General features: G+C 42.9%; 2 protein-coding genes across 2 annotated transcripts; both read left to right on the top strand.

Annotated features, from left to right (window-relative positions):
* Positions 1-40: 40 nt before the first annotated feature.
* LOC111951289 (ankyrin repeat domain-containing protein 16) lies at positions 41-4108 on the top strand. The gene is made up of 6 exons (XM_023969346.2): positions 41-362; positions 492-534; positions 717-825; positions 1041-1202; positions 1304-1382; positions 3838-4108. The coding sequence occupies exons 1-6, from the start codon at positions 152-154 to the stop codon at positions 3990-3992; spliced, it is 759 nt and encodes a 252-aa protein (XP_023825114.2). The 5' UTR covers positions 41-151; the 3' UTR covers positions 3993-4108.
* A 2213-nt stretch (positions 4109-6321) lies between these two features.
* Positions 6322-18241, top strand: LOC111951441 (rab GDP dissociation inhibitor beta). The gene is made up of 11 exons (XM_023969522.2): positions 6322-6478; positions 13473-13580; positions 13914-14013; positions 14388-14522; positions 14818-15016; positions 15315-15446; positions 15779-15878; positions 15986-16157; positions 16558-16702; positions 16789-16843; positions 16977-18241. The coding sequence occupies exons 1-11, from the start codon at positions 6434-6436 to the stop codon at positions 17130-17132; spliced, it is 1347 nt and encodes a 448-aa protein (XP_023825290.1). The 5' UTR covers positions 6322-6433; the 3' UTR covers positions 17133-18241.
* The last annotated feature ends 2900 nt before the right edge of the window (positions 18242-21141 follow it).

The raw sequence follows: 21141 nt of genomic DNA, 5'->3' as shown, positions 1-21141 counted from the left end.
GAGTAAAAACATATTGTATTTCCTTTGTGACCCAATAAAAACAATTGTTCACCAAAAAAATTACCTCACAAAATGCAACACGTATGTGAATTGAGATATGTGCAATTCTGGTCCACCATCGTGACCCACCTCTACTTTCAGGACCCCTCTGATGATGGCCTGCACCCGGAGGAACCTGGGTGTGATCCAGGAACTKCTGTCCCATGAGGCCGACCCCACGCTGAAGAACAAGGACGGCTGGAACTCCTTCCACATCGCCTGCAGGGAGGGAGACCCAGCGGTCATACAGCACCTCCTACTGGCCAAACCTGAAGTCTGGAGGACAGAGAGCAAGACGCTGAGGACTCCTCTGCACACTGSAGGTAATCACTGTGCTAACAAATCAGACATGTCTCAGGTCTGGACATATTCACAGGTATTTTGAACAATATGCATAAAATATTTTTTTTCTGGTTCATTACCCCTTCTCTGTCTATTCTCTGTTCCTACAGCGATGCACGGCTGTGAAGAAGTGGTCAGCATCTTGGTACAGAGGTGTGTTTGTCTATGTTTGTGTGTGTGTGAGAGGAGGTATGAATTAGGATATGTCTCAGAGGATTTGCATACTTGTGAGAAGGCATGTTAGAGTGTCAGTGTTGAGGCTCTGTGTGTTAATGTGATCATGTGTAATTGTGTGTGGGTGTTGCGCTAACTGACCCTCACTTCTCTGTTTGCAGGTGTGGTTATGTTCCCGATGGCAGGGACAGCTGTGGGGTCACTCCATTTATGGACGCAGTGAGGAATGGACACATATCTGTGGCCAAGCTACTGCTGGAGAAGCACCAGGTACACTGGAGACTCTGGAGGAAAATAACATTTCCATCTATCAAAACATATCTGAGATAACTAAAATTTGCACCAAAAAATCAACTTGTCTGTATCTCACTTAAATTCCACCATAGTCCCCTTGGGAAAATTAATCCACCTCAACCACTCCAGTACCGTTGGACATTGAATAAGATACTGACCTGTATATACTTGCATTCTCGTGTGTCACACAGGCCTCTCCGACTGCAGCAGACATCCTGGGGGCCCAGCCAGTGCACCAGGTTGCTGTCACAGCCCAGGAAGAGGCGCTAGAGTTCCTAGTGAGGGACCTCGGAGTGGACGTGAACCAGACAGCCACTGACATGCAGCTCACTTCCCTGCACTACGCTGCCAAGGTTAGCTCTATTCTGTAAACATCTATTATCAGGCCTATCCTGTACATAAAGGCAAATTGTGTGCATAATATTATATCATGCCTGATATTTTATATTTTCAGGAGGGCCACACAAGCACAATCAAAACACTCCTCACATTAGGAGCAGACCTTCACGTCAGGGACAAAAAGGGAAGAACAGGTACTGTAGAGAAGTGGTTCCCAAACTGTGGGGCGAGGGGTCGGCAGGGGGGACACGGGTCCCCCACCCCAAAAGTATATTATTACAATGTATTTTTTTTTAAAGGAACTCAATCCGGCTTTAAACTGAAAGTTTTAATAGTAGAATGCACAAGATGCCATTTCAAAACTGTGTAGTGCATCATCAGTTCCTCTTGTCATGTTAGTCTTCGCATACCTTAGAGAGCTATTTATAACTTGTCAAAATGTCCAAATCAACTAGCCCATGTCAGCTAACGTTTTTTAAATGTATTTATCACATGAATACACATTAAACATGGGAAAATGTATAGAATTGCAAGAAAATTWGCTTTAAGACTGCAAAGTTTCTTTGCACCCCATGACAACATGTGAAGAATTGCACGAAATAAGCTTTAAACTTGCAAAATTTTCTCCACCAACAAGAGGGGTGTGAACAGTTTGTATCATGAACAGTGCTTGTGCAGGGGTGGCGCGGGATGTTTCCCAATGCTGGAAGAGTGAAAAAGTTTGGGAACCCCTGTGTAGAGGCTAAATGCTGTATAATTATACATTATGATAATTGCACTTTGCTTGTAGCAATACACTTTAATCAAAACAACTGCTTGGATGCCAAATCTGAATTTATGCAACAAGAAAAACTGGAAATGTAAGTTGACATAATACAGGGAACAGGATGCGTTCTAATTACATAACTTCTGTCTAGCGTATGCAACTAGTTCTGGCACTAGACCCAATGCTTAAACCACTCTATTTAAAAAACTGTTTTACCTTTATTTAACTAGGCAAGTCAGTTTAGAACAAATTCTTATTTCAATGACAGCCTAGGAACAGTGGATTAACTGCCTTGTACAGGGGCAGAATGACAGATTTTACCTTATCAGCTTGGGGATTTGATCTTGCAACCTTTCAGTTATTAGTCAACGCTCCAACCACTAAACTACCTGCCGCCCCCATATAGTCACAAGTACAGTTGATCTTGAATGCAGGTCATTGAATCCTGTCCTCAGGCACCCTGTGTTAGGGGTTATTACAGGTTCCAAAATGGATTTGGGGCTTTCCCACCCGACCCGATATGCATAAAGTAATTTTCAAAAAACCTGATCAGATTAGAGAGTAGAAAGAAAGAGRGAAAGAAACCTCAGACTGGGCGCTGCCAGCTCCATCAATAAAAKAGTGATATTGGYGAAATGATCCACAGTTAGGCCMTACATGTCCTTAAAAACTGCCTATAACAAATGACAAAAAAACTATTTGTTTGTGTTTCGATGGGTAGAATATTCAAAACTTCATAGCCTATTGTTTCATTGGTTTTTACTGTCCTCAAACATTAACTGTCCAACTCACCGTTTAGCTGTTGGAGATTTGAGCGCTAAATGCATCAGGGCATTGCATSCATACAGGCCTAGACGTCCACTATATGATATTATAAAAATATATATAAAGGAAGAAAAGCTTGGGCCTAGCCCAAGAGAGAAAGATAGAGGTATGCTGGCGCCATGTTCCCAACACCGACATGCATTTCTTTATACTTGTCAGATGGAACTTAATTTGGYCAACAAAAGAAACACTTATTGCATATTTAAAGAACTGATTTAAACATTTACAAACGTTTTTAACAGACTAGGCCTATATTGTAGCAACTACCCATCAAATGACAGCAATAGGCTAAAGCTATTTATTTTACAACAGGCCTACTTTTAACCTATGTTAAACTAAATACGGAGTACAAAGTTAAAAAAGACAGTTATAACTTAATTTAGCCAACAAAAATGTCTCAACATAATGAAACAAAACACTTTTTGCATATTTAAAGAACTGGTTTAGATTCCTAAACAGGCCTACAAAAATAATAATGATATACAATAATAATAATAAATATGAAAATAAATAAATACAAGTTCATAAATTGCATCAAACCTGACTTGCGAGTTGCACTCAGTCCATTTGGCCATGCCAACTGTCTTCTCATCTTTGTCCACTACAATATTAAAACTTGTCCCTGAGGACATTCCCCTTGTCGCCTTCTTTTCACTATACTATTTCTCCTCTAACTTTCATTTACTTTAATGAAAAAGGCCTCCATCTTAGCAATCAACAGTAGCCTAGTTCAAGGCTCTTTTCACTCCTTTCGCGTGTGAGGTGAGCAGGGGTAACCAGTTTCCGCTGGACATAAGCTACAAGCTCATTCAGTTCTCATCACCTGACACACATTAAATTAGCAGAGGACGGATCCACCCGAGACCCGTGGCAATTATATCAGACCCGACCCAGATCTGAGACAAAAATTTGGGTCCTGGGTTGGATCTCTGAATTTTGGGTCWGTTGGACCCGTGAAGACCTCTACCCTGTGTGTGCACTGTGCAGATCTCTGCGCCAGCAAGTATCTAACATTGATTCATTAATCTACTGCCTGTGTCTCTCTGTGCTTCCCCCAGCTCTTCATATGGCGTGCATAGGGCAGCATGCAGAAGCGGTCAGGACACTCCTACAGCTGGGACTAGTAGACRTGGTGGATGCCTCGGGCACYACTGCTCAACAGCTTGCCAAAAAAACAGAYGTGCTCAGAGTGTTTGAATGTGATTTGACATAAACTACTGTCTGAATGGAGAATCAATAAATTATGGACATAAATGGTATTCTGGATTGCAGAATAATAACTTCATATCATTTCTTTCTGTGTGGATTTTGTTGATGAGGATGAAACAATACAGTGCCTTCAGAAAGTATTCACACTCTTTTACTTTTTCCACATTTTGTCGTGTTAAAAYGTGGGATTAATCAAATAAAAAAACAAAGGATATATCTTGAGTAGATAAGTAATCAACTCCCTGAGTCAATACATGTTAGAATCCCATTTGTCAGCAATTACAGCTGTGAGTCTTTCTGGGTACGTTTCTAAGAGCTTTGCACACCTGGATTGTACAATATTTGCACATTATTCTYTTTTAAATTCTTTAAGCTCTGTCAAGTTGATTGTTGATCATTGCTAGACAGCCATTTTCAAGTCTTGCCATAGATTTCCAAGCCGATTTAAGTCAAAACTGTAACTAGGCCACTCAGGAACATTACATGTTGTCTTGGTAAGCAACTCAAGTGTATATTTGGCCTTGTATTTTTAGTTATTATCCTGCTGAACGGTGAATTTGTCTCCCAGTGTCTGTTGGAAAGCAGACTGAACCAGATTTTCCTCTAGGATTTTTCCTGTGCTTAGCTCTATTCCGTTTCTTTTTATCCTAAAAAAACTAGCATACCCATAACATGATGCAACCACCACCATGCTTGAAAATATGAAGAGTGGTAGTAAGTGATGTGTTGTGTTGGATTTGCCMCAAACATAACACTTTGTATTCAGGACAAAAAGTGAATTGCTTTTGTTGTGGAAATTCTTTACAGGGACACTCAAATTCAATCTTAAATGAATCATTCTTTATTATCAGCATGCTGGAGAGGTTCCAACCAACTCAATGCACCAAGTACACATGCCGATCAGGAGCTCTACCCGGGGCAGTCCCGTTAGTTCTCTTATATAAATACAAGTTATATTTGCATGATTTAGCTTATTCATCATTCATAATTCATTCATCATTAACGTTTGCTTCATTCACGTGACCAACCAATACTGGGTCATGCATGTGACAGACTAATACCTCACGAGGCTTCTTCTCTCGAAGCTGAGATCTTAAAACTGAGATATCCCTTGTTCAAAACAAGGGTCTGGGCGTACTGCCAAATTGCAGATACTGATAGTGAGGATTCACTCAATCACTTGCATGAACACAGAAATTGGTTATTAGAAAAGCACAAACATAAAATGTTCCATCACACTTTGCCAAATTTTTTGCACATTCACTTTAGTGCCTCTTGCCCGCACCTCCAACAACACTTCTTGCAGCATCTGGTCTCCCATCCAGGGACTGGCCAGAACTAAGCCTGGTTAACTTCAGAGGCAAGCCAGCAGCGGAATGCAGGGTGGGATGCTGCTGGCTCTTTGTAGTGACTGGATGTATTGATACACCATCCACAGTTTAATTAATAACTTCACCATGCTCAAAGGGAAATTCAATGTTGTTTTATTTTATTTTTCACCTACCAATAGGTGTCCTTTGCGAGGCATTGGAAAACATCCCTGGTCTTTGTGGTTGAATCTGTGTTTGAAATTCACTGATTGACTGAGGGACAGAGATTAAGTAGTCATTCAAAAATATTGTTAAACAATATTATTGCACACAGAGTGAGTCCTTGCAACTTATTATGTGACTTGTTAAGCATATTTTAACTCCTGAAATAATTTAGGCTTGCAATAACAAAGAGGTTGAATACGTATTGACTCAAGACATTTCAACTTTTCATTTTCTATTAATTAGTAAAATGTTTGGTAGTGTGTAGGCCAGTAAATTCAGGCTGTAACACAACAAAATGTGGAAAAAGTAAAGGGGTGTGAATGCTTTTTGAAGGCACTSCATGTGGCAGTTTGGAATATGAAGGATTAAAGAAAGGATTAGGAGAGTTTTTATGTTGTTATGRTTGTGTTTGTCAYCTGACCTACTGACTCACCAAAGCAAACTGAGGATGCAATGTGGACTGGATCCTGTCCATCCGGGAAAGACTAAGTGAACCAAGGTGATCTATGCATAGATAGCAAACGCACACACACACACATACACACACCGTATAATGGGGCTAAGGACAATGTCACAAAGAGGACACCTCTGACAAAATAAATACTCAGCATAGGCAGGTGGTGGACTGGGGTAGCTACAGTAGACTTTTACAAATTACAAGACGAATAAAAGCACGATTCTTATGAAAAATATATTTAGGGAAATGTCCATTGATAAGTACATAATCGATTCATTATCWATACCCAGAAATTTGASAAATGTTCGCCGTTATTGACAGACTATAGGCTCCTCCCCAACAGTGAAGCAGAATCGCTTGACGTTGAACCGCAGCCCTTTTCGTTTCCAGCTCAGCAGATCTCCATTTTCTTCGGGCCACTATTCRGGAAAAGAGGAGAAAATACTTGGGAAAATGAATGAAGAATACGACGTTATCGTGCTGGGTACCGGACTGACGGTGAGAATCATTTTACCATGCCATTTCGTTCCTTGAATAATCTAAGCGATGCTCAGAGGGAATATGTTCCTTCAATTGCCACTTTGTGCTAGCTAGCGTAGTTCAACTATCGRTTGGGCCTAATAAGCTAGCTAACTACTGTCAGTGGTCACGTCTGTCAATGTTTGCATTCACAAATATTTTTCTCAATGAACTTAACTTTCGGTAGCTAGYTAGGTAACTAATACGTTTAACGTCATTTAAGGTGGTGACTCAGTCTCATATTCATGCATACTKTTTATCAATCAAGTTGGAAAATCTAGCTGGCATTGGTAGCAAATTGGTTAGCATGATAGCTGGATAGCTACTGTAGCTAATGCCAGCTTTGTTTAGGCTAACGTGTCCCAGTTTGACAGTGTATTGTCCTTTYTTTAGTTTGAAAAAGTGTGCATATRCTCTCATGTTGAGTGTGATACAAAGGTAGTGTACTTTTCGAGTTGGATACTAATTTATGTAACGTTACCATCACCATGCGATGAAGCTTTATTCATGAGTTCTTGGATTTTTCAACAGGCGGTGGTTTTGGTTTGTTTTGGGGAGGAGATTCTCCCCGCGAGTATTAGTTTAGCTACTGTAGCTAACTTGTAACTAGTTAGCTAATCTAACTGGTGTACCTATAGTACACTGATCAGAAATATAAACGCAACATTTTCAAAGATTTTACTGGAGTTATAGTTCATATAGGAAATCAGTCAATTGAAATAAATTAGGCCCTAATCTATGGATTTCACATGACCCAGAGTACAGATATGCATCCGTTGGTCTGATTTGACCACCATTTGCATCRTGCAACGTGACACATCTCCTTCACATAGAGTTGATTGTGGCCTGTGGAATGTTGTCCCACTCCTCTTCAATGGCTGCGCAAAGTTTTTGGATATTGGCTGGAACTGGAACGCGTTGTCCTACACGTCAATCCAGAGCATCCCAAACATGCTCAATGGGTGAGATGACTGGTGAGTAATGCAGGCCATGGTAGAACTGGGACATTTTCAGCTTCCAGGAATTGTGTACAGATCCCTGCGAAATGTGTCTGCATTATGCTTAAACATGAGGTGATGGCGGTGGATGAATGGAACTAAAATGGGCCTCAGGATCTTGTCACAGTATTGTTGTGCACTCAAATTGCCATCAATAAAATGTAATTGTGTTCATTGTCTGTAGCTTATGCCTGCCTACCATAACCCCMCCGCCATTTTGGGGCACTCTGTTCACAACGTTGACATCAGCAAACCACTCGCCCACACGACACCATCTGCCCGGTACAGTTGAAACCGGGATTCATCCATGAAGAGCAAACTTCTCCAGCATGCCAGTGGCCATCGAATGTGAGCATTTGCCCACTGAAGCCGGTGACGACGCCAAACTGCAGTCAGGTCAAGATGACGAGCACGCAGATGAGCTTCCCTGAGACGGTTTCTGACAGTTTGTGCAGAAATTCTTTGGTTATGCAAAACCCCAGTTTCATCTGCTGCCTGGGTGGCTGGTCTCAGACAATCCCGCAGGTGAAGAAGCCGGATGTGGAAGTCCTGCCAAATTCTTTAAAACGGTGTTGGAGGTGGCTTGTGGTAGAGAAATTATCCTGCAACTGCCCTGGTGGACATTCCTGCAGTCAGCATGCCAATAGTACCCTCTCTCAGAACTTGAGACATCTGTGGCATTGTGTTATGTGACAACTGCACATTTTAGAGTGGCCTTTTATTGCCCCCAGAACAAGGTGCACCTGTGTAATGATCATGCTGTTTAATCAGCTTCTWGATATGCCACACCTATCAGGTGGATGGATTATCTTGGCAAAGGAGAAACACTCACTAAAAGGGATGTAAACAAATTTGTGCACAAAATATGAGAAATAAGCTTTTTATKCATATGGAACATTTCTGGGGTCTTTTATTTCAACTCATGAAACATGGGACTAACACTATCATGTTGCATATATATTTTTTGTTCAGTATAAATAGCTAGCTAATTCAGTGTTTGTAAAATGATTGGGTAGTGAACAACAGACACACCTGCAATTTCTGAACCTTACTTACTCCACTAAACCTGAATGTAGCGAGCTAATGTTACATAGCTCAGGGTTTCCMAAACTCTGTCCTGCCCAAGCACTGCACAGCTGACTCAAGTAATCAAAGCAAAAACCAAAACGTGCACCCAGGGGGAGCCCAAGGACCGAGTTTTGKAAACCCTGATTTCGCAAGCTAGTWTCTCAAGTTGATTCAGCAGTACTAGTTAATTACTTTGTATCCACTAGCCARCCAGCAAATTATATTTTTATCAAAGGATATTCTGTCACGGATATTAGTTCTCGTACATTTTGTAGCTAGCTCACAAGAACATACATGGAATCATTGAGAGAACCAAAATGACCGATACTATGTTGTTCCCACTGCTTTACTCAGCTGTAAAACACTCGGTTGAGGCATGACAGGAAAAACTTGATAGAATTTACTGTACTCTGAGGCCTCACACAAATGATCTATTTACAGTTTCCTGTCTGTCTCGCATGTCTGACTCGGGTAGGGGAGTGTGCTAAAAATAACAGTTCAGCAATAGAACACRCATACAAGAAGACAATCATACTGTTACATTGKGAAACAATCCATTGCCAAGGTTTGAAAGCAATACTGTCAATGATATAGGTCCAGCTAGTACCTTTGCTGTCAGTCACACTGACTGTCACATTCCATGATTACATAATTTAGTAATTCCATATTCCATCCAGGAATTGTGTGAAATCGTTCAGAATCCTGTGCAGCCACGTTTTGTGTAGTCCACTCCAACAGGATGTGGCAGTCAGGAAGGCATTTTGGCTTGTCAGCGGTAGGGGTAGGCAGCCTGGTTGAGAGTGTTGGCTTTTGRGTTGGTGACTCCTGTGTTGTTTTAGACTGCATATGGGTGTGGTTCGGTCGCGGAGGAACTGAGAGTACAGGGCAAGTTTAAGTTCTGCAAAAGCCAGACAGACCGTTGTCAGAGCTCTGAGGCGTCACGTAGACCTAACTGGCGCCATATACTATGATACAGTGGTACGATACGAGAGATGGGCTTAGTTCCATCTGATGCAGGACAACCCTAGCAAGTATCCAGTTCTGTTTGGCATCTATTCAAGCATCTYCCTGCCCGCCATACACTCCACACTGATTGTGGTCCATGTGGTTCMTCTGTGGTTGAGAAAGACATGGTGGGGAAAGGAGAACTGGCTGTTCTGGGATATGTTTTTATTGTATGTATCCTCCTCCCTCTGCAGCTGGGTCCTAGCAAACATCTACCTCTAGTCTCCCCAGCATCTGGGACGTGGCTGGGGGGATGGTGGTGTCCTTGTCCGTCTGTCCCCATACTTAAAGGATGGGGGCGGCAGGTAGCCTAGTGGTTAGAGCATTGGGCCAATAACCGAAAGGTTGCAAGATCGAATCCCCGAGCTGACAAGGTAAAAATCTGTCGTTCTGCCCCTGAACAAGGCAGTTAACCCACTGTTCCTAGTCCGTCATTGTAAATAAGAATTTGTTCTTAACTCACTTGCTTATTTAAATAAAGGTGAAATTTAAAAAAATTAGGCACAGGAGGGCATGGTCATCAATATTATAGCCCCTTTTTTACACCACCACTTGATACTGTTGGTTGTCATGTGATGCCATTAATGTGATTTCATTCTGACCAATCACCTTTTTCCTGATAGAAGGATAGAGGGCTGCAGTAGCGGATGAAACATGGAGGCTAGATTTAGGTAWTAACTTTGTCATTCAATTAGAGCAAGGGAAGAAGATGAGTTGATGGTTCTAGTACTGTGTGTGGATCCTGAGAGTGTACAATGACATTACAGATGCAGTCCAGAGATATTGGATCACAAACCTTTGGAGCCACACATGAAGGAGTTGTGGGGAAATGTCAGCCAGGGTGGCACTATCACACAGTCACTCTTGTTCCCAGCGTGACTCACACTGTGGCCTTTTGAACTTCAGAGAGCCGCCCAACACTTTACCGTCTTCAGAGTGTGCCTCAGTCAGTCACTCATCATAAAAAKCMRSYKGMTTTTTATAGGGCTGCTGTGTTAAAGATTTAACTGTGAAATCCCCCCCTGACTTCAATGTGTTTTATTGGTTGTGTTTGACTCTTCCTGCATTGAGGATTGGTCTCTTCCCATCTCTCACCCTGAGGTTGTGATGCCTAGGCTACCCCCAGCAGAATGTCAGAGCCTACAGACAGCAGGGCTGCCTGAGTCACATGCCACTCAAAATTGTGTCTGGAAGGCATCCATTTACTGCCATATATTCTTCTGGAAGTTACAGCACAWAAAAAATAATATATGTTTTGTCACACCAGATAGTGAAATGTGTTGTTAAACAAGGTCAACCATAGTAGAACGGCGCCCCTGGAGCAAATTGGGCKTAACTGCCTTGACAGCCTTGACACGTCGACAGGTTTGTCACCTCGACGGCTCGGGTATTCAAACCAGCAACCTTTTTCCTTACTGGCCCAACACTCTAACCACTTGGCTACCTGCCACCCTCCATGTATATTTAATGGATTTACAAAACCGTGATGAGAAACAAGGACAATTTTACGCCACACAACCAAATTGAGAATAAGTCTCCAGCCTTCCTCTGATTGTCTTCCTAAATGAATAGGGAAATATGAATTCCTTCCCACATGGTGGAGTTTAGACATTTGCTGAGGTATTTTTCTCTAATCCGAAATCCTCAAGACACGTTTGGACTTTCAGTTGCACCTTTCATGGTGCCCTTTTCCCACGAAAGAAATACATCTGTAAATACTTGGTAGTAATTGGTACTAAAATGGTAATTTGGTCATTATGGATGGAACATCAAAGGCAAGTGCCAAAGGCATTACCTGMACCTTTTTCTAAGATGCCTTTTATGAAACAGACATTCCTYATGTGCTTGTGGTAGACTACCAGTCAGTGAGATGAGCACATGCCTCCACTGCGGATCTGCAGCACAGGCAGTCCTGCATCACTTTAATCTCACGTTGAGTGACATCAATGCTTCTCTCTGAGAGTGGACATTGATTTTTTTTCTTCCTGAGAGACCTGACCGGTCAGTGCTTTTTTTAGCTCAGTAAAAGTCCCTGTTTGTCAAACGTTATGGTCTGAAAATGCAGTGGTGAGGAAATGATACTTCCCTTACCTTAAACTTGCCCAGCCCCAGACAGAGGGGTTGGCTAGGGCTAGCATGGGGCAGGCAAGTGGGTCATGGACCCTGTATCCCCATGATGATGGGAACAGCAGAGGTGGGGTGCTGTTTTTGTCCRCCAGAGCCCTGTCCTAAGTTGCCCTGATCTGAATGCTGCTGACTCTAGGGAGATGGAAACTTAAACAATAGCCACACCAGAGTCACTTCCTGTGACATAATGCATTGTGTAASACCTGGCAGCAGTGTACACCAGGAGTGTGGAATCMTGATGCTGTGGTGTCCTGTTTGTCGTATTATTAGTCATTGTCAACACAGTGTAGCCTATAAAATATGCCTCTACCACAAACACAACCTGTCACCTCTTCTCCCCTATTATATTAAATCTGAGTCATTCCACGGTCTTATCTAGGGTGATTTGTTACAGTAAGATCAAATATTGCGGATTCAATATGTAGGCAGAAGCTACTGGATGAGGTAACCCTCTGTCAGCACAGTGTTCTGAATCAGGCCGCATTTCAGTTGAACTTCTTTTCTGAATAAAGTCCATGGAATCACATGACGCAGTGTTTTGCTGCTTCTACAAAGCAGCTGCCGTAATCTTAARGCCTTTTGAAAGACGGTGGGAATYCGAGAGTCAGTCACACGCGCGCACGTTTTCCTCTGGCCGGCCGGCARTACTGTACCAGGCAGCCCGTGATTCTTGACTAACTTTGGAGAAACTATTGCCTTGACAGAGGAACTCGAATCGCAGCCTAGCACTGCAAAGGGAGAAACAGAAAGCTGCTGATCGGCAGCTTGGTYGTCCTATCTAGCCTAAATTCCGTCTTAAATGGAGTGTGAGTTGAATTGGACKCTCAAACCTACTCCCCTCTCTGCATAGCTCCCCTCTTCAGCGGCCATTGCTAAAACCCTTTATTTTGTGGCGACACTGTCACTACAGACTGCCTCTACTCTAGAATGACAGAGAATGTTGAATAGAGTTCTGTGTTGTAGATTCTGGAATCTCCTTCTCTACTGTTAAACAAACTGGAGATCATACTRAATTAACTCTGTGACTCTGGTCCCACCCACGCCCCCCCCCTCTCCTCCACTGCCCTCTTATCAAAAGTGGCGAACACACACACCAGCACTGATGSCATCTTCAGTCACAGCCTTAGCGGGTCATGGTAGTTAGGCTACATAAGTCTACTCTCCCAGAAGATTCAACAGTAGATTTAATGTTTGTCTGTTGTGTCATATCAATCCTATTTTTATGAAATTCCTGCTTATTAGGCTAAATGATTGCTTACACTATATAATCAGTGTTAATCCATCTTAAGTACACACACGACTAGCAGAGGGGAAGCATGGGTAGATCACTAGCATTAGCTATCATTATAGAGACCCTGCCAGCTAGACTGGTCCACTGTTGCCAGCCACACAGTCAGTTATCAGATTGGAGCATGAAAAGACAGGGAAAAACCAGACAGGGACCACATTCATTACTTTGACTACATCTGCGACAAAGCCTCAAATGTTTCCTTGTCTAGTTGAATCTGGGCTGTGTGAAATGTGAGGCTTTTAGTGCATTTTCTGCCRTAACGAGACCGTGACTGTCTGCCATTATGAAACACAATCCTATCTGGAGAAGAAGAAAAAACTGATACCAGCAATATTCATACAACAATACAATCTCAAACATGAAAATCAATATCTATGATTGAATTATCATTCCAAATTTTTGACCTGTGCGATATTGGCAACTATCCAGGTTTAAGTGATTTGTGTGATGCTCAAACCCCTCCTTCCTGCCTCTCGTCCAATAGGAATGCATCCTGTCAGGGATCATGTCRGTGAAGGGGAAGAAGGTCTTGCACATGGACCGGAACTCCTACTACGGGGCAGAGAGTGCCTCCATCACTCCCCTGGAGGATGTAAGTCAACCTCTGACCTCTGAGGCGCTGACCCCTAAGACCAACCTCAACAGGCCACACAAGACACAAACTAAGACTGCACCATTCTCTTACACAAGATAACAGGCAGGATKCCTACTCACCCATTTCCCAGAAATGTTTGTAACCATATGAATCTGAATGAGGAGGCATGAGAAAGAGAACAAGGAACTAAGCATACAAATCTGAATATCCTTAAAAATGGGTGACAGCACATGATCATCATAGTCAGTTGCTGCTTATATATGCACTCTKTTGTATTCCTCTTGGCTAAATTGCTGCTTCAACAAAATGGCAAATGATTCTCTCTTTTAGCTGTATAAACGCTTCAGTCTCCCAGGCGCCCCACCGGAGTCCATGGGAAAAGGCCGGGACTGGAATGTGGACCTCATYCCAAAGTTCCTCATGGCCAACGGTAAACACTAATCACCACTTTTTATTATGTATTATATTAACTAGGRCCAGGAGTTTTCCTGACCATGTCACCAGACAAGGWAAAACTCTGGGCCTTAGATAYAACACTTCATCCTTGGTCTCAGGGGAAAAGAAGGGATGAATACCAAAAATGTGATTCTGGAATATTCAGTAGTTGGGTCGTGGCCATATTTGATAGTGCGACTGATCTTGTTGCCTAGCAATGATTGGATGTGGTTGACAGGATGAGGCAACAKAGAGAACTTTCAATTTGAAGACTAATGAAGCTGTATATGTAAAAGTGATTGGATTGAACTTTATTCTCCTAACCTGTCTGGGAAAGGTAACACTGATTTGTCTGTCTGACCTGTGCAGGTCAGTTGGTCCGCATGCTGCTGATCACACAGGTGACGCGMTACCTGGACTTCAAGGTGATCGAAGGCAGCTTCGTCTACAAAAAGGGCAGCATCTACAAAGTGCCCTCCACYGAGACCGAGGCCCTGGCATCCAGTGAGTGGTACAGGGGGACTATGGGAAATAGAGGAGAGGTTGGGTTTTGTAGTTTTTATGTCTGATAAGCTCAGGTTAACTYTGCATACAGTAAACTTTTAATCAAGTCTAATATCCATCCGGCTTACAGCAGTCTAAAACAGTGAATTGTTGACATGTCATACGTCAAAATGTCTTACTGTCATCACAGCTCCTCACAAATAACCTCTTCCTGGTTCTGTATTGTCTTGCTTTTCAGCTCTCAATCATGTAGATAATTAGCTACCCCTGAATAGCACAACTCTCTCCCATACAGGTCTGATGGGGCTGTTTGAGAAACGGCGCTTCAGGAAGTTCCTGGTTTTCGTGGCTAACTTCGATGAAAACGACCCCAAGACCATGGAGGGCGTRGACCCCAACAAGACGACGATGAGGGACGTGTTCAAGAAGTTTGACCTGGGCCAGGACGTCATCGACTTCACAGGACACTCCCTCGCCCTCTACCGGACAGACGAGTGAGTCACCTGCATCATCTTATTGGCYGAGCCAGAGATGGAAAGTGTTCRGACATTTTGGGGTTAACTAAAAAGCAAGAAGAATTCCAGGTAGTCTTGTTTGCAGTTGCACTACGTTGATTATCAGATTTCAGGATATAGCAATATTCTGAGACTGTGATAAATGTCACCGTTATGATATACCTTTTAGATGACAGGGTGTCAAAGGTAGTCATTATATTTTCCATTCTTTCAAGAAACTTGGTTATATATTCAAAGAAAGCACTGTATTCATTCTTGTCGCTCCCCTCTCTCTCAGGTACCTGGACCTGCCTTGCATGGACTCGCTAAACAGGATCAAGCTGTACAGTGAGTCTCTGGCCAGATATGGTAAGAGTCCGTACCTCTACCCCCTCTACGGCCTGGGGGAGCTACCCCAAGGGTTCGCCAGGTAAGGCTCAACTCTGACCTCTAAACCTCTATCATTTTCCGTCTAGCTGCCTTTTTGTTTCATCCGTGTTTTGGCTTGTTGACTTTCACTATGCAAATAAAAGTTTGACTCATTTGAATCCAAATACAATGTTCAGCAGTATGCCCAATGATTACTTCTTATTTTGCTGTTGGACTGTTCGAATTTAGATGGGTCTTTTTCAAAGTGTGCTATTTCTTGAAAGTATACAATAGAATTCTGAACCGTGTGCTTCTAGTTAAAATTGACATTGTCAGAGAATTGAACATGCTTTACAGAATCTCTCCMTTTTGTTCCCTGTCTCCTTCCTGTAGACTAAGTGCTATCTACGGAGGAACCTACATGCTGAACAAGCCCATTGAGGAGATTGTCATGGAGGATGGAAAAGTAGTGGGAGTCAAGTCTGAGGGAGAGGTAAAAAATCGTATTTCTCCCCGGTTTATATAGATGCCATACTCTGAGGACTAGAGGAAGGCATGTGTAATCTTAGCGCTAATACTTAACCTATTCCCCCACCTCAGATTGCCCGCTGTAAGCAGCTGATCTGCGATCCCAGCTATCTAATGGACCGCACAACCAAGGTCGGTCAGGTGATCCGGGTCATCTGCATCATGAACCACCCCATCAAGAACACCAGCGACGCCAACTCCTGCCAGATCATCATCCCCCAAAACCAGGTCAACAGGAAGCACGGTGAGCCCCACTGCAGGAAGTGATGTCACCACGCAAGGCCCCTATGGAAACATTGCATGAGATTTATAAATCGAACATGAGAGACCATCTTCACGCTCAACTACCCAGAAGTATTGAGTACTCTACTTAAGACTGAGATGATACTAACATCACGTAGCAGGTGTAAAATAAATGCCTGAGGGGGGTTCCCACATCTGGGTTTAAGGGGAAAAGGAAGCTAGTTTGAAGATACTGTATCCCTGAAAACTGTTTCCCCTGACCCCGCTGAGGGTGAGATGATGGTGAATCAAATGAATCTTTGAAGGGTGGCATGGACCTAACCATATCACTGCCCCAAATCGCAAAACTCGGACAAGGAGTGAAATATTGAATTGACTAATCTTTTTTTTTTTTTTTTCAGATATCTACGTGTGCATGATCTCCTATACTCATAATGTGGCAGCACAGGGGAAGTATGTGGCCATCGTCAGCACCACAGTGGAGACGGACAACCCTGAGATGGAGGTCAARCCAGCCATGGACCTGCTGGAGCCTGTCGAGCAGAAGTACGAGCCTCATCACTAAACTGTTGTTGGATGTCTCCCACTAGTCTTTACTACGGTCATGTTGACTTTGTCATTTCTTTCTGCAGGTTTGTGAGCATCAGTGACCAGTACGCACCAACTGACATGGGTGCTGAAAGCCAGGTGGGTCCATTACTTCTGTTTGTTTCTGCTTAACCCAGTCAAATCCAGTGACCTTGTGTTAACAAAAATACAATTATTGCTCGTCTTGTTTGCCTGTGTTTAACCATCTATGGTTTTCCTATTGTTGTTGTAGATCTTCATGTCCCGTACCTACGATGCTACCACCCACTTCGAGACCACCTGCGACGACATCAAGGACATCTACAAGCGGATGACGGGAACCGAATTTGACTTTGCCGAGATGGAGCGCAAGAAGAACGACATCTTCGGCGACGCAGCTGACCAGTAGAGAAACAAGCGAGTCCGCAACACTCGTGAATATCAGATATTTGCCACCGACAACTGAAATCTTTAAAAAATAAGGAAAACCATCCACAAATATAGATAAATGGGCTGGCTGACGATCCAAGTATATGTTTTGCCCGTTATGGAAGTTCACCCTATATATGAAGTTACAATATACATCGCTGGAAAAGGGGGCCAGGTGGGAGTTATGCTTTTTCTAATCACTTTCAGAGAGTTGTTGCACTGAACATTGGTATACATACGCCCTACATTCTTTTTCATTATGTAACTGATCATTTTCTCTCCTGGATGAGGGCGTTTAGTCCAAATATGTCAAATCAATTGATCAATCAAAAGAAAACAGTACCACAGTGTGGGAGGGTCAAATCTTTTCTGTTCAAATACTAAAAATAAATAATGCAACCATGTAAAAGCATAAGTGTTTTGGGGAAGTGAATCATGAAATGTGATCAGATCAGTTGTATTTTTCTTGTCAGGTGTTTTTGTTGTGAGGGAGGTAAGTGAGTGGCTTGGCTTGTTCCAGTTATAACGAAGCAATATTCCTAACAGGCCGTAACCAAAAAAGGGTTTGGCCAGCAAAGCTTCATTTGACCACCAAAACCTTGTGAGAGAGAGGAAGCTTTTAATTGTTTCCTGTTACCAGCTAATATAAATACTCCCATCGRTTGTGATTGGGGGGGCCTTGTTTTTTTGTTTTCATTTATCAGCTCCCTTGTCCTAGTGGCTCATCTCCAGCCTCTAGTAGGCAGCCCTGGGCAAGGCATCTTACTGCACATAGGCCAAGCCACTGAACGAGCAAGTGTAGTCCAACTACCTGGACCTGTTTGCAGCAGCTTGAGTAACCCATAATGTAATAGAATACTATTCTTTCCTTTACTATTAAAAATGAACAGACCCAAGCAGACTGAAGCAGGTTGGGGATTTGTGGTGAGGTTGACTAATTGCTTCAAAAGGACCAAATGTCTACTATGGCAGTATTGATATGACAAGGGCCCTGTTTAAATGTCATCAATGTAAAAAAAGATTACAAAAAGACAGTGCTCAAATGATTTCTGTACTGCAAAGTAAAAATTAACTTGTGAAAAAACTAAAGTATTTGTTGTCCTTATTCAGTAGTGAGTCGATGTGAGTATTACTGTCTGATGGGCTTTTGTGTGGTCATTTGAGTATCAGGAGCTTTGCCTTTGACACTTCCTCTTTAATACTATTTTATGATATCATCAACCTAAACTGTCTGCTGAAGCATCTTTGCACTGAAGAGGATATTTGAGTTATTTATTGATGCAGGACTAAAAACAGACAAGAACAGTCTGATATTTATGACAAAGACCATCCTTTAATGAAGTGCAAAGATTACTCTGGATTTGGTGAATTCCTGTATTGGCTGGTTGGTATTAATATGGCAGCCTATTTGTAACCGTTTTAATGTGTAATGGTAAAATGCACTGTTAACATGGCATGTCCACAGAATCAAAAAGCTGTTACATGTTTGGTACTTCAAAGTCCAAAGTAAGTAGTAACATTAACATGGTGCCTTCTAATTGCAGTCGCTGTACTCATGATATACAGGAGWACGATCGCCTTACGGCGAGGATAGCTGTGCTGCAAGCCCAGTTTCAGACGCAATCGTTAGGCAAGGGTAATTTCAGTGTAGGAAAGGATGAAACAGCGTCTGTGCCACCAGTAAGTACAGATAGTAGTATAAATCCCCTCGCACAGTCCCCGCAGCCGGTGTCGCTCATTCAGCCGACAGAAACTTTCAACCGGTTTTCCCCATTAAGCAGCGAGTCGGAGTCTGAGGCCGAGCCTTCTCTTGTATCTACTCCTCCCGTTACGGGGTCTGAGACGCCGAAGCTGTCCCACTATTAGCTCTGACAAATTGAAAACCCTAGCATTGGCGACTCCATTACCCGCAGTATTAGACTTAAAACGAATCATCCAGCGATCATACACTGTTTACCAGGGGCAGGGCTACCGACGTTAAGGCTAACTGAAGATGGGGCTGGCTAAAGCTAAAACTGGCGAGTATAGAATATTGTTATCCACGTCGGCACCAACGATGTTAGGATGAAACAGTCAGAGGTCACCAAGCGCAACATAGCTTCAGAGTGTAAATCAGCTAGAAAGATGTGTCGGCATCGAGTAATTGTCTCTGGCCCCCTCCCAGTTAGGGGGAGTGATGAGCTCTACAGCAGAGTCTCACAACTCAATCGCTGGTTGAAAACTGTTTTCTGCCCCTCCCAAAAGATAGAATTTGTAGATATGGCCCTCTTTCTGGGACTCACCCACAAACAGGACCAAGCCTGGCCTGCTGTGGGAGTGACGGACTCCATCCTAGCGGAGGGGTGCTCTCATCTTATCTACCAACATAGACAGGGCTCTTACTCCTCTAGCTCCACAATGAAATACCGTGCAGGCCAGGCAGCAGGCTGTTAGCCAGCCTGCCATCTTAGTGGAGTCTGCCACTAGCACAGTCAGTGTAGTCAGCTCAGCTATCTCCATGAGACTGTGTCTGTGCCTCGACCTAGGTTGGGCAAAACTAAACATGGCGGTGTTCGCCTTAGCAATCTCACTAGGATAAAGACCTCCTCCATTCCTGCCATTATTGAAAGAGATCGTGATACCTCACATAGGGCTACTTAATGTTAGATCCCTCACTTCAAAGGCAGTTATAGTCAATGAACTAATCACTGATCATAATCTTGATGTGATTGGCCTGACTGAAACATGGCTTAAGCCTGATGAATTTACTGTGTTAAATGAGGCCTCACCACCTGGTTACACTAGTGACCATATCCCCTGTGCATCCCGCAAAGGCGGAGGTGTTGTAACACGTTTTCGTCTTTTGAGCTTCTAGTCAGGAAATCTATGCAGCCTACTCAATCACTTTTTATAGCTACTGTTACAGGCCTCCTGTCACGTTCTGACCATAGTTCTTTTGTGTTTTCTTTGTTTTAGTGTTGGTCAGGACGTGAGCTGAGTGGGCATTCTATGTTGTGTGTCTAGTTCCGTTTCTATGTTTGGCCTGATATGGTTCTCAATCAGAGGCAGGTGTTAGTCATTGTCTCTGATTGGGAACCACATTTAGGTAGCCTGTTTGTGTTGGGTTTTGTGGTGGTTGTCTTCTGTCGTTGTGTATTGCACCAGATAGGATGTTTCGGTTTTGCCACATTTTTATTTTTGTAATTTTGTAGCGTTCAAGTTTATCGTCTTTATTAAAACATGTTGAACACTAACTGCGCTCGCTTTGGTCCTCTCCTTCGTCCACAGAAGAAAGCCGTTACACCTCCTGGGCCATATACAGCGTTCCTCACTGAGTTCCCTGAATTCCTATCGGACCTTGTAGTCATAGCAGATAATATTCTAATTTTTGGTGATTTTAATATTCACATGGAAAAGTCCACAGACCCACTCCAAAAGGCTTTCGGAGCCATCATCTGGACCTACTCACTGCCACAGTCATACTCTGGACCTAGTTTTGTGCCATGGATAAATGTTGTAGATCTTAATGTTTTCCTCATAATCCTGGACTATCGGACCACCATTTTATTACGTTTACAATCGCAACAAATAATCTGCTCAGACCCCAACCAAGGAGCATCAAAAGTCGTGCTACAAAATTCTCAGACAACACAAAGATTCCTTGATGCCCTTCCAGACTCCTGCCTACCCAAGGACGTCAGAGGACAAAAATCAGTTAACCACCTAACTGAGGAACTCAATTTAACCTTGCGCAATACCCTAGATGCAGTTGCACCCCTAAAAACAAAAACATTTGTCATAAGAAACTAGCTCCCTGGTATACAGAAAATACCCGAGCTCTGAAGCAAGCTTCCAGAAAAAATGGAACGGAAATGGCGCCACACCAAACTGGAAGTCTTCCGACATAGCTTGGAAAGACAGTACCGTGCAGTATCGAAGAGCCCTCACTGCTGCTAGATCATCCTATTTTTCCAACTTAATCGAGGAAAATAAGAATAATCCAAAATGTA

This window comes from Salvelinus sp. IW2-2015, linkage group LG24 (assembly GCF_002910315.2).
Source record: "Salvelinus sp. IW2-2015 linkage group LG24, ASM291031v2, whole genome shotgun sequence".
Lineage (NCBI taxonomy): Eukaryota > Metazoa > Chordata > Actinopteri > Salmoniformes > Salmonidae > Salvelinus > Salvelinus sp. IW2-2015.
This window is presented reverse-complemented; position numbering and strand designations above follow the sequence as displayed.